The 14,489-nt window shown below is 37.4% G+C and overlaps 1 protein-coding gene across 4 annotated transcripts in view; it reads left to right on the plus strand.

Annotated features, from left to right (window-relative positions):
* LOC113857536 (dual specificity protein kinase YAK1 homolog) overlaps nucleotides 1-13,843 on the plus strand; it is a 29,398-nt gene extending 15,555 nt beyond the window's left edge. For 3 of the 4 annotated variants that reach the window (XM_027489535.1, XM_027489536.1, XM_027489538.1), the window contains exons 16-18: nucleotides 10,576-10,728; nucleotides 11,986-12,269; nucleotides 12,598-13,843. In XM_027489535.1, coding sequence (XP_027345336.1) covers nucleotides 10,576-10,728; nucleotides 11,986-12,269; nucleotides 12,598-12,674 — 514 coding nt within the window. In that variant the 3' untranslated portion in view covers nucleotides 12,675-13,843. Of the gene's footprint in view, nucleotides 1-10,575; nucleotides 10,729-10,808; nucleotides 10,852-11,985; nucleotides 12,270-12,597 lie in introns of those variants that run through there. The other variant, XM_027489537.1, reaches the window with a different exon arrangement.
* The last annotated feature ends 646 nt before the right edge of the window (nucleotides 13,844-14,489 follow it).

Raw genomic sequence — 14,489 nt, forward strand, 5'->3', positions numbered from 1 at the left:
ACGGTGGTAGGTTCAGGTGCCAATTGATGAGAACCTTAGGAAAACCACAACACAAAAGCTAGTCTTTGTAGTTGAAGAGCCAAAGGTCTTATAAAACCAATGTTACAATCCCATACTTTCAATGTGGGACTCAAATCTCATAGCAATTGGATCCTAACATAAACCAATTGACTCAATCAGTTTTTGAAAGAAGCTTCAAGCTAGTGAATTAGTTGATATTGAACTGGCTTAGTAATGCAAGAATAATCAAAATGAAAAACGAAGTTGAAGGCAAAAAAATAACTATGCTTCTTTGACATTGTATAGATCAGAGAAAGAGGATGAATACCGAATCAGGGGAGCAAAATGCAAAGGCTTGATTTATCAGCATCTTCCTCCCATGAGCAAAAACATAATTTTACTAGATGAAGAAATAAAATTAGAAAGAGAGAAGGGCATTTGAGGCAGAATGATTCCATACAGTGAAAAAACAATAGAGGACATCAATAGGTAGCCTCTAGTTGGGTAGAATAAAAAGTTAGAGATATAATTAGTTAGTTAGGCAGTTAGTTAATTTGGGGCTAGGATCATTAGAGAGAAATATGCCATGTTGCTTACAAATAAGAAAAGGGGTTGAGAGGAGGATTTTATCTTGTCAACTGAGAGGAAGTTGGAGCCTTTTGGCATTGGGAGGTGTAGACCCTTGAAATTCTGCAGCATTCTGGCCTTTTTTAGTTGGGGTTTATCCCTATTTCTTTCTAATAAGATACCAGGTTCCTATCAACTGGTATCAGAGCTCTGATCTTGGAGCTGTGGTTACTTAATTCCTGAAGATGATTCCAGAATTTGAAGGGAAAGAAGCCTATTGGTTACTGATTAATGTGGAGTAGCACTTTGAGGCCACTGCAATAATTGAGGAAGAAAAGAGACAAAAGGTGGGAAAGGTTAAGCGAGGTTGTGCTTTTAATTGACAGTTTGTGTGGAAAGGGATCATCCAAGTGCCTCATGGTGGGATTTCATGAAGGCTTTGCTTAAAGAATTCCATCCTGAATTTGACCCTGATCTGCCAGTTTGAGTTGAAGAAGGTTCTTGGGTTCAAGAAAACACAACAGAGAATGAAATTTTGGAGAGCAAAGAACCAACAGGTTGGAGGCCAGAAACAAACACTAAAACAGGTGCAATTGTCCAAGAAAAAGAATAAGAATCGTGGTTGCTAGAAATCTTGGAACTAGCGACAAACAAGGAAGAGGAAATCCAAAAGGAACATGTTCACTTCACATTTTGGGTCAAGAACAAGAATTGGGAAAGTTCAGAGGATTGGAAAAAGGGGTTGAAATAAAGAGATCAATGAGTTCATATTGGTCTGAAAAGGCATTCATTTTTGAGAAGATGAATGGGGTGCGCAGAAAGGAAACAAACAGAGCATCACTTGGATTGTGAAGATTAGGGGATGGGTGACTATAATCCAAGAAAATTTTGAGATATGAAGGAATTGGTCAGCTCACCCCTACATCAAACCATGATTCGTCTATGACATTCAGTCAGCTCACTACTGCTTCCAGAACTGCCAAAAGGGACTCTGTATGCTGACTTGGAGATGCAGAGCTGAAAAAGTGCCGACAGCAAAACTGGAAGCAGACAAATGCAGCCGCAGCAGCAGGACATGCCATAAAGGAGAACAGTGTACTACCCATATTACAGCTCATGATCTGCAAACATGCACAGCAACTAAAGCAGTAGGGATGATGCTGTTTCATGGCCAAAAAAAAATATGGAAGAAACCAGAGAACCAGAGGAGCATTTGAGCACTCACATATATGTATTTGACCTAGGAGTAAAAGCTATTGTTGGCTTCAAGGTGTAATTTGGCTTGATCATCATGCTTCAAATAGTTGCAACTTTGCATGGGTGGACCCAATAGGACTAGACATCTGAGGGCAGCCTAACATTCAAATTGAATAGGCTCTAATACCATGTTAAGAAACTTGGGCCTAACTCACTCCCAAAAGTTAGCTCAAAGTAAGAGGACTACTCTAGCCCTTTTAAGGAGTATTTTGACTCTATTCTTAACCAATATGGGACATCTTAACGCATCCTTTCACACCCAGGACTGGACATCTGCACGGGTGGACCCAATAAGACTGGACATCTGTAAGCAGTCCAACATTCAAACTGAATAGGTTCTAATACTATGTTAAGAAACTTTGGCCTAACTCACTCCCAAAAGTTAGCTCATAGGAGAAGAAATACTCTATCCCTTATAAGGAGTATTCTGACTCTATTCCACGATGTGAGACATCTCAACAGTTAGAATAAATAGTATGTTAGAGGCAAAGTTAGTTATTTAGAGAGTTAGTTGGCAGCTGGGATCATTAGAGAAATATGGCATGTTGCTTATAAATGAGAAAAGGGGTTGAGAGGAAGATTTTATTTTGTCAATTGAGAGGAGATTGGAGCCTTTGGGCATGGAGAGGTGCAAACCCTCGAAGGTCTGCAGCATTCTATCTTTGTAATTGTTATTTAGCTCTATTTCATTCTAATAAGATACCAGGTTCCTATCAGACATTCTCTTCATCTTCAAACTGTAAAAGTGTATGTTTCTTCAATAAAAGAAGTGTTGATGAGATGTTGGATAGTGAGAGAGTATAAAATTGTGTAGGAGGATAGGCTACAAATGGTGGAAAGACCACATATATATATATATATATATATATACACATATATTAAAAAGACCTTTTACCAAGTATTCATAACCATAAAATATATTTCATAAAAATATTATAAATGTATAGCTTGACATAAAATATAATACCTCATATTATTATCATTTAATGTTTATAATGTTATTATGTGTATTAGTTCAACTTGTTCAACCAACGATTCATTGGTTTGATCAATGACCTAGACTGCTGATTGAATCAACTACTGGTCGGCGTTTTATAACAATGGAGAAAACTCAACCACCAATGCACACTCCTGCCTCAAGGGGAGCATCTAAAAGATTCTGATGGATATTGACATCTTTTCTTTTCAATGAACTTAACTACCTTGTAACTAGACATGAGATTACCTTTGCTACAAGTGTATCAAGTCAATCTTAGATTAGTTTGACAGTCAATGACATGTTATGGTCAAATTATTAGATACATTGCGAGTGAACTAAGGTAAAGGGTTATTTTATGAAAATAAGGCAATGCTTATATTGTTGGCTTTAAAGGCTTGACATGGCAAGAAAAGCAATTAATCAGTGGAATAGTGACGAGATAGGTCAGAAGATAGTACCATTCTGATACCATGTTACAGTTATGGTGTTTTTGGTACACGGGGGAGGGGGGGAACAAACTTGAAATTATAGTGAACTAAGGTATGCCTAGTGCACTTTGAGAGAGAAGATAGAGAGAACTAAACAACGAAAATAAAAAATACTGAAAAAGTCACATTATTCGAGTGACTTGCCTCCTGTTTATAGAAAATGACTGGGTCTGGCCCATTTAGGGACTTAAAACATTGTGCACAGCCGTGCAAGAGGCTTGTCATGGCTGTGCCAAGTTTTGCATGGGTGTCCAGATCCATACTTTCAATCAGCATGGGCATGCAACTTCATCTAATGAATCAACATGCGTGTCAATATTCAGCACATGTACAGCCCATTTTCCTCATTCTTACCCTCCTGTAGACCTCCAAGGTGCTTTTCTGCTTCAAATTGGGCCCTGCAAAGTGCTCTTTTGTCCATTTTTTCTCCTTTTGCATCTGATCATTTTGGGTCTTGTTCACCAATATGAAAAAACCAAAATTAAACAGAAAATACACATTTTTACCATTAAAACACTATAAATTGCTTAAATTTTCCTTTAGGAAAAATTTAGAATGATGATTTATCACATATGTGCATAGCTTGTTACACACGCGCGTGCACACACACACACACACCCATATGTATGTTTATATCCAAGGGCCTCTCAAAAGACTTGGTGATATTTGAATCAACAGAGTGAGTGGCAATGTCTTCTATTATTAAGTCCTTTTTCTCTATGAAATGGGAATCAATTTTGATGTGTTTGGTCCTCATGAAATACTAGATTTGTTGCACTTAAGATTAGAGAAAAAGAGAAGGAAATACTGAAAAGGTATGTATATTTCTGATAATCAAATCTGTACAAAGGTACCATAATATATAATTTAGGGAGAAGCTAAAAATATGGAAAGAATCAAGCTAAATCTGAGGAAATAATCCTAATTACATAATGAACAGCAAATCACCTAAATAAAGGCTATTTACATAAAAATAAATCAAATCATAATCAAACAATATCTCCTAGGATATCTCAATAATCTATGTAATATCTCAACACTCCCCCTCAAGCTAGAACATATAAATTATATGCATCAAGCTTGCCACATATGTAAGCTATCCTCGGTCCTCGAAGAGACTTAGTGAAGATATCTGCCAATTGTTCGTTAGAACCAACAAAAGACGTAGTAGTTTCTCCAGACATAACCTTCTCACGAATAAAGTGACAGTCTATCTCAATATGCTTCGTCCGCTCGTGAAAAACGAGATTGGAGGCAATTTGTAGGGCTGCTTGATTATCACAAATGAGACTCAGAGCCTACTTCACAGAAACGCAATTCTTGGAAAAGGTGTTTCGGCCATATGAGCTCACATGTGGTAAGAGCCATAGCTCGATACTCGGCCTCTGCATTAGACCTGACCACAACGTTCTGCTTCTTACTCTTCCATGAAATCAAATTACCTCCAATAAGGGCACAATATCCTGATGTGGACCGTCTATCAATTGGGGAACCTGCCCAATCTGCATCTGTGTATGCAACAATATCAAAATGACCTTTATCTATGTAAGCTAGACCTCTCCCAGGTGATCCTTTAATGTACCTTAGAATCCGAATCACAACATCCCAATGACTATCACGGGGAGAATTAAGGAACTGGCTAACAATACTAACAGCAAATGAAATGTCTGGCCTGGTTATAGTCAAGTAATTTAACCTTCCAACTAGCCTCCAATACCTTTCTGGATAAGAAAAGGACCCCCTAATTGGGTAGAAGCTTGACATTCGGATCCATAGGAGTACCAATTGGCTGGCAATTCAGCATACCAGTTTCTTCCAAAATATCCAAAGCATACTTTCTCTGTGATATGACAAGTCCCGCCTTTGATTGAGCTACTTCAATCCCAAGAAAGTACCGCAGCCAACCTAGGTCTTTTGTTTGAAAATGGCGGACTAGGTGTTGTTTCAGTCCTGCAATCCCATCATGATCGTTACCTGTAATGACTATATCATCAACATTGACAACTAGATAAATGTAACGGTTAGAGGAGCATCTATAAAACACTGAGTGGTCTGCTTCACTCCGAATCATGTCAAACTGTTGAATAATCGTACTAAATCTCACAAACCATGCTCGAGGGGACTATTTGAGACCATACAAGGCCTTGTGAAGGCGACATACATATCCTCGTGGCTCCCCCTGAGCAATGAAACCAGGTGGTTGCTCCATATACACTTCTTCCTCTAAGTTGCCATGAAGAAAGGCATTCTTGATGTCAAGCTGATACAAAGGCCAGTGCCGCATAGCTGCCATAGAGAGAAAGAGACGAACAAAGGCCATTTTTGCCACAGGAGAGAAAGTACCCTGTAATCAAGGCCAAAGACTTGGGTATAACCCTTAGCCACCAAGCGAGCTTTCAATCGATCAATTTGTCTGTCTAGACCAACTTTGACAGTATAAACCCAGCGACATCCAATAATAGATTTCCCATAAAGAGAAGGAACAAGTGTCCATGTCTGGTTGGATTCTAAAGCTTGCATCTCATCAATCATAGCCTGTCGCCACCCTGGGTGAGAGAGAGCTTCTTGTGGAGACTTAGGAACAGGAGTAGAAGAAAGAGTAGAGACGAAAGTAGAGTGTAATGGAGATAATCGATGATAACTGAGGAAATTATAAATGGGATGAGGATTGCGAGTGCAATGTATACCTTTACGAAATGCAATAGGAAGATTGTCTAACTCAGGTAAATCCGAAGCAGGAGAAGGGATTGGAACTAGAGATGAGTCACTCGAACTTCCTTCAGGAGGAGCAATGGCAAGGCCAGGACTCGAACCATGCTAATAAGTAATCAAGGGAGGAGGAGATGGTTCCGAAGGAGGAGGAGGAGGAGCGGACGTATCTAATGTGGAAGTAGACAGAGTTATAAGAGAGACACAAGGAAGGGGCAGAACCTGAGAAGCAGACTCTGAAGTCACTGGAGATGTAAAGAAAGGTGTGTCTTCAAAAAAGGTGACATCTGCTGATGTGTAGAAATGATGAGAGGAAGGACAATAACACTGATAACCCTTCTGAACTCTTGAATACCTGAGAAAGATGCACTTGATAGCACGAGCAGAGAGCTTATCAAGTCCTGGAGTAAGATCATGAACAAAACAGGTGGAGCCAAAAACTCGAGGGGAAATACGAAACAAGGGTTCATCAGGAAACAATATGGAGTGAGAAACCTTGTCCTGGACAGCAGAAGATGGCATTCTATTTATCAGAAAACCTGCAGTGAGAACAGCATTGCCCCAAAACTTCAAAGGAGCATTAGCATTTATGAGTAGAGTACGTGCAGTTTCAATAATGTGGCGGTGTTTACGTTCAACAATACTATTTTGCTGAGGTGTATGGGGACAAGAAGACTGATGTATGACCCCATTACTGGCCAAGAAAGAATTAAAAGGAGCTGAAAAATACTCTTCGGTATTATCACTTCGCAGAACCCAAATAGAACAACCAAATTGAGTTTGAATTTCTTTTAAGAAACTTTTAAACACTCCGAACAACTATGATCTTTCTTTAAGTAAGAAAATCCACATACATCTTGAGAACTCATCAATAAAAGTAACAAAATACTTGTGCCCTAAAATAGAAGTAACACGACTTGGCCCCCATACATCAGAATGAATAATATCAAAGAGAGATCGAGCTTGTGACTGGACACCTTTTGGAAAGGAGGAGCAGATATGCTTCCTAAGCTGACAGGACTCACTCTAAGGACTCCAAGGAAGACAAGTGGAGAACCATTTTCTTTAACTTGTGGAGACTTGGATGTCCTAACTGACGATAAAGAAGACTAGGAGACTTAGTAATGGTGCAAGCAATTGAGGAAGCAGACTGCAGGTAATAAAGTCCACGTGACTCATATCCTGTACCAATCGTCCGCCCCGTACTTCGGTCCTATATATAAAAAGAATCAGAAATGAAGGTTATGGAGCAATTTTGACTGCGAGTAGACGACTAATAGAAATCAAATTAAAAGGACAATTAGAAACAAGGACAGAATCAAGAGATAAAGATGGGAGAGGGGTGGCTTGGAGTTTTAGGTTGGGATAACTTGGAGAAAAGAAGGGGATTTCCAGCGACATGATCGGAGGCACCAAAGTCCAAAATCCAGGAACCAACAGACAATGATTGAGAGATATAGACTGTAGAATTACCAGTATGGGCAATTGTGGCTGAAGACGAGGCCTGTGATGCTTTCTACTGTAAAAACTCCTTATACTCATCATCAGACAACATATTTTGTTTGGTGTTCCTGAGTTCCGACTACTTTCCATCATCAGAGGTGTGAGTCACATTGATTTTTCTAGGAAGCCAATCAAATAGTAACACTTTTCCTGTGTATGGCCAAAACGCTTACAATAGGTGCACTGAGGGCGTCCTCCACCACAACCACCTCAGCCACCCCCATGACCTTGACCATGACCACGATCTCCGCCTCCACAACCAGCAAAATTAGAAACAAGAGTAGAAGAGTTTGGGCCTATTTGGAATCCACCTCCCCCTGGACTAGGGAGACGTATGATGCAGCTAATGAGACTTTCAGTTGGGGGAATGTTAGGGGCAGTGAGGATTTGACTCTGAACAGAGTCATACTCCTTACTAAGGCCATGGAGAACATAGATCATACAGACATTGTCAAGCTTCTCAAGCATTTTCTCTGAGTTATTATTGGTCATAAGAAATTTATACTCATTCACGACTGATTGAGCCATATTAGCATAGGACATAATATTATCTTCTGTCATCTAGAGGGTGGCTAGATTGTGAACAACATCATAGAGTCGCTGGATGTCATTAGAATAAACCGTTTGAGCCTTCTTCCAAATATCATAACACGAAGTGTAAGAGCGATAATGGACTAACAAAGAAGGTTCAATAGAATGTCATAAAAGAGAGACCAACTGGTAATCAGCCTACTCCCAATCTTCTCGTAACACAGCATCAATCTCAGAGGACTGCTTGGTGAGATGATCCATAAGCTTTTGTCCAAGAAACCAGATTTTAACAGCAGCTGACCAATTCAAATAGTTCTTACCGTTGAGTTTCTCTGAAGTTATGGAGGGGTTGCCACAGAAGACAAAGGACACAAGGCCCTTACCACCAGATTCAGAGTTGCTGGATGCTGAACTCATGGATACCCAAAGAAAGAAAACGAAGACAACCAAGGGGAAAAAAAAAGGGCCAAGAAGGAGACTTTTTGGAGAACAGCCCCCAGAAACAAACAAAGGAAGCTTCGGCAAGTCTGACGAAGCTGGCGGCAAGACGAACAACGGCCTGGAGGGTGGCGCGTGTATCTCACCCGCCGGTGACACTCCTTGGAAAGAAAATGTGCGTGACGGCGTGTGGGTGACTGGACGGCGGCGGCGGTTCAGGGATGCACCGATCTGACGACAGCAACGCAGACTGAGGGTTGCCGGTGACTCGCCTTGACAGTGGCTGGCCAGCGATGGGACCTAGGTACTGTTTAGGGTGCTCTGTTTTAGGGTTTTGAAGACTAGGGTTTCTGAGCAGCAGAAGCAAAACCCCCAAGATCGGGGGCTTTGATACCAACTTAAGATTAGAGGAAAAGAGAAAAGGAAATACTGAAAAGGTATGTATATTTCTGATAATCAAATCTGTACAAAGGTACCCTAATATATAATTCAGGGAGAAGCTAAAAATAAGGAAAGAATCAAGCTAAATCTGAGGAAATAATCCTAATTACATAATGAACAGAAAATCACCTAAATCAAGGCTATTTACATAAAAACAAATCAAATCATAATCAAACAATATCTCCTAGGATATCTCAATAATCTATGTAATATCTCAACAGATGCAATGTGTAATGCAACTTGATTGTCACAATTAAGGGTCATTTGCATAAATAGGAACCTTGGGAGAATCACAACACAAAAGCTAGCCATGGTAGTTGGAGAGCCCAAGACCTTATAATCCCCACACTAGAATTCCATACCTTGCTATTAGGATCCTCATCCCACCACACTATACTGTCCTAGTGCTTACGCAGGGTGGCTGTGCACTAGCCCATGCAACTACTACAATGCTGGCGTCACCATCTGAGCTGCTCAATTGCAGCTGAGAGACGTGGTGGAAGTTTGGTTCTCCCAAGGTTCTTACCAACCTCACAAATTAAGATTGTCATAAATAAGAATGGGAACTCGAGGTTTATCCTGCAGATGGAAGGTTTTTATAATCATTTTACAGGGTCTAACTGTAGTTCTAATTAAATGGCAGGATCATCTAAAGTTTGTAAATTACTTCAGGAAAGGTTTACTACATTTCACCTTGAGGACAAGATGAAGGGTTCTGATGGAAAAATTGTTAGTAAACCCCCTATTACTAAGGTATACATTGGGAAGAAATGCAAAGGATCTAGGTCTCATCAGGAGGGTAAGGTTTATGTAACAGATTGAATGATAGGCATTCAAGGGAAATTATGATCTCAGGTAGGTAATGGTAAATGTAACTGATTGCTAACTAGGCAATTAGAAGTGGTAGTCAAAGTTTAATCTTTATGGATATTAGGAGGGGAGAAGATAGAGAAGGACGGAATAAGTGCAAGAGGGGAAAGTCTATTACACTATCTGGGAAAGTTTGTCAAATATCCTATGTGGCTAATTTTCTGTTTTGCTTCGTCATTATTTTCCAATGTAAATCCACCTCAAGGTAACTTACATCATACTGATAGGCACAATTAGATGATTAATATAATCTTTCTGTTATAGAAGGATAATTTTAGACTTAAAGAAGAGAGTATATCACACAGGTCAAATGGCTTAATTCTCTAATAATGCTATGGAGACATTTTATAATATTAAAAAAAATTGAATATTAGGTCTCAGCTTGACAGTATTAAGAAATAAGGATGTAATTCATGTCAGGAACATTTATTAATGTGTCATGACCCAAATAAATTGACCTTCTATTTAGTTAGTATTATGAATTGGTGCTCCCTAATTTCTAATTGAAATAAGCAATGAGGAGGACATCCCTAAGATAGCTTGAATCAAGCAAATATCCCTTGGGGGAAAAAAAAAAGAATATATAAAACGAGATTAAGAGGGAGTCAAAAATGAAATACAGCAAAGTAAGAAGATACTACAGTGTTGTCCTAGACGGAATTGAATGAAACTATAATTCGAGTTGATGATATTAATAGTGCCTTCCTAGTAATTGTTTTGCCTTCAAACTTTATATATGGTGATGAATTGATGATATTAATTTTCTCATCAATGATTTTAATTTCACTCCAGTGATGAACTACTACTACAAGATGATGGTTCAGATGAAAGCAATTTGACAACTGAGTTTGGTAGAAGTATGAATCTTGGTTCCACTGAACCATGGGCTGGATTTGGAAGGTTCAACCATGTCTCCAGCTCAAACACTCCAATAATCATGCAAAGGTGGGTTGGTTGTTAATTTTTCTTTTCTCATTTTCCTTGGTTCTTGTGGTTTCCATATACTATGTTTTCCTTGGCTGCAGCTAGCGTTGACTCATTTAATGTGCTGATGATTTTACCTATCAGGTTAAGATTTGCATATGAATTGCCCTCCTTATAACAATTCTTTTAAAAAAGGTTTAAAATACTTTATATATAACACAATTTTTTTTATGTATATTTTTATAAAAAATAATAATTTTTTAAAATTTTATTTTGATTGTTGTACATGACAATTTTTTATTGTGGTTCCTATATGTAACTTTTTTTATTTTATTTTGATCCCTACATGAATTTTGTTTATATTAGTCCCTCTGTACATAAAGGAGCAGAACTAAAGAAGGACCTTCCATTATTCTCTGCAATAAAAAGGAAAATCAATGGCTTTGGCACTCGAAAGTCAGCTCCCATTCTCTCCTTTTGATCCTCCATTATATGTAAAACCAAAATACTTTTTACCTAACTCTTAAACACAACCTTGTGACAATCTCTCTAGCCACTTCAAGCAATGCCGACTTTATTCAAATTAAGTTAATAAATTATCCTTTGGAACCTATCATTATTCATCATAACCATCAACCACCAAAATCATTGATTTTTATTATTATTGTTTGAGATAGTAATGAAATTATCTTCTTTAGACCAAAATCTACGGTCAAATTTGCTCAGATTTTCAAGTATAATGATTGCTTAGTTTTTTTTTATTGCTTTGTTCATTTTCCTTGCTTTCATATTGTGTTTTGGTATTTATAAGGATTAAAAAGTTTTTCCATAGAGGGACCAAAATAAAAAATGTGTTATGTACAGAAATCACAATGAAAAAAATGTTATATAGAGACCAAAACATAAGAATGTGTTATGTGTAAGGCTCAAAATGAAAAAATGTCTAAAATGTGAGATAACAGCATGGATCATTTTGAAAACATTTTGTTGTTCAAGGACTTATTTACAAACATTTTTTTGTATAGGGACCAAATTCATTAAACCTAGGAAAAGTGACATAACAAAACTTTTGAATGTCTTTCTTTATTAAACACAAAGTTGTGTGGTTAAACTCTTATGATTTTAAAATTATGGGAATACCAATATTATTGTAATTTATGTACCTTTTTTAAATGAAGTTAATGGGAAAACAATCCATGGAATATTTCCCTTCCTTTATAATTTCCTTTTCAATTAAAATCTGAATATCCCTTCTACTGTCTGTACCTTGTGCTTCAGACTCAGTGGACCAGGTCAAGCATTTTCTAACGTTGAGGTGGGTAGCCTTCCAGCTCATGATCATCAAGCAGCATACTCTATGTCTAAGCCTTTTCATCTCATGCCTCATATTTTACAAAATTCTCCAAGCCGTTTTGGACACCAATCTGTTCAAAGATTCACACATGGTAGACCACCCCAGGGTGCTGAGTGGAATCAAATTAAGATTCAGGCTCCTTCTGGTTTCAGCAATGTGGGCCCTCGTTCTCCCAGGAACAACTCATTCACAAACAGTATGACATGGGGTATATAATACTTGCCAAATTTTACTGTCATTCTTTTCTTTTTTACTTGTGTAGTTATGTGAATTTACTGCAATACCCAAGTTTTCTTCTGTGCCAATTGTCAAACATTTTTAGTTATTAGTTTTACTTGGTGAAACATCAAATGGTTTTTGTGAGAACCAACAACGAATAATCAGTGACAGTACTCTTATCCAAGATAAAAAAGGTTGGGTGCCATGGAAACTCCCACACGAGGCACTTGATCTGCTTTTATCAAAATGGACTAGTATGATGTTTAGAAAGAAAGAAAAGTATATCAACCTAACTTGGCTGGTGGTATATATTGTAGGGCGAAGAATGAATCCTCCTGTCGCAAGCATGCCACCAACATCTCGGACAAGAAAAGATTACGCAAGGATAGACTAGCAGGGTCCCGATTCACCGGATCAGCTTGTGTTTTTTTTTTTTTTTTCCCAATATTTGGGTTCATGACAAGGGTAGTCTGTGTTGTGTAGAAGGGGTACGGGGAGGGAATCTAAGGGGGAAGTAAAAAAAAAAAGAAAAAAGAAAAAAAGAAGAGGCCAGTACCCAATTGTTCGTTAGCGAACCCTTATATCTTTTGTCATTTATTGTGCTTGCGCTTAAAAATAATTTGTGGGTATAGTTTGCATGTCATTTATCATTTATTGGGTATTTGGTAATTCAAAGGCTCTATATGCGCTGATATACCCTTTTGGAAGGGTTGTGCTTAGTGAAATCCTAAGAGATGGTCGCGTGCAAATTTTTTTAATATTCCGTATTATCTTCCTTGGGTATCAGAGCCCTTAACAGGTTTATAAAATGCTCTTCGTTGAATCTTGAACTGATAAATAAATTTCATTTACAGCGTGTTCAGATTCATGCTAAATGTTAATAAGTTTACATCATTATAATGATGATGATATTAGTCACGACTTGTGTATTGAAGACATTTAGATTTTTTCAACTTTTCGCATACACAGTTGGAAATATGTTTGCTTTCTAACGTGATTATTCACGTCAAAACAGGAACTATTTTGGTCTGTAAAAATATTCATACCATGCAGGGGTTTTTATTTTGAACTAGGCACAAATTTTATGCCACTGGTTAATCATGGGCATTTTCTGTGGAAGACAGATTTAGTTTAGAAATTATCTTCCAATGTTAGACTTTAGCAGGAATAGACATATGAATTGGGTCTCAATATCATATCTTAAATCCCATTTGAGCATAAGAACTCTAGACAGGAAAGCATACATTACCAACGGAAGCAGTGACCGAGATAAATTGATCAAATCGATACTATAAACTTATCAATAGGATTATCTAGTTCTGCTCCTAATCAAGTCAAGATAATAATCAAAGTCGAAGCATGCAAGCAAAATTAATCAAAACTCTGATAAGAGGAATGATTTCGCGCAGTTTATGAAAAACATATAAGCAACTAATTTAATCCTAACAAATAGAACTGAGAAATATAAAGATAAAACGCTTTCAGATGATATATTGAATCTATTTTTTATCATCCTTATTATATTATCTTCAAAGCTCAGACTCTGTAGGACGCTTCTTTACACAAGGACATCTCTCCTGTAGCATGCTTCCTTGTATAAGGACATCTCTCTAGTAATTTTTGTCATTTCCTTTGTTATTTTTTTTTTTTTTTGTCAACCACTTTTACTCATGGAAAAAGTGGTCAAATCTTGCAGCACCATCTTGTGTGTAAGGAAGCTAAAATCAAAGTTTAAACGAGAAAAAGGAAGGCTGAATCTTGTTACTTCCGAAAATTTATTTTTGTCGGCATTTTGTTTCTAAAACTTCAGAATATCATTTCAAAAAACTTATTTCTAGAATTCACTATAAGTTGCGTTCAAAATTTTGTTTTCAAAAGGTAAATATTACCATTGTGGAATTTAATTTTTGAAAGCTATTTATATGATCTTTTGGATTTAATTTAAAATTTTATATAATTACGATTATTTTGTCGTTGTTTGTTTAAGTCAATTTGAAAGTTAATATGGAAGAGTACATGAACTAGATGACCAATCTATTTGATGAAGTTGACATGCATACTAGTAAAAAACAATTTCTAACTCTATTACACTGATCTTGAGTATTATGATTTTATTATATGAATTAACTATTTTCTAAATGATTTATAGAATCAAGTTTGTAAAGGGAGGGTGGTAGGATGTTTCACCTTCAAATATAATTGTGGATTA

The sequence above is a fragment of the Abrus precatorius genome, unplaced genomic scaffold (assembly GCF_003935025.1).
Source record: "Abrus precatorius isolate BTA unplaced genomic scaffold, Abrus_2018 Scaffold2, whole genome shotgun sequence".
Classification (NCBI taxonomy): domain Eukaryota; kingdom Viridiplantae; phylum Streptophyta; class Magnoliopsida; order Fabales; family Fabaceae; genus Abrus; species Abrus precatorius.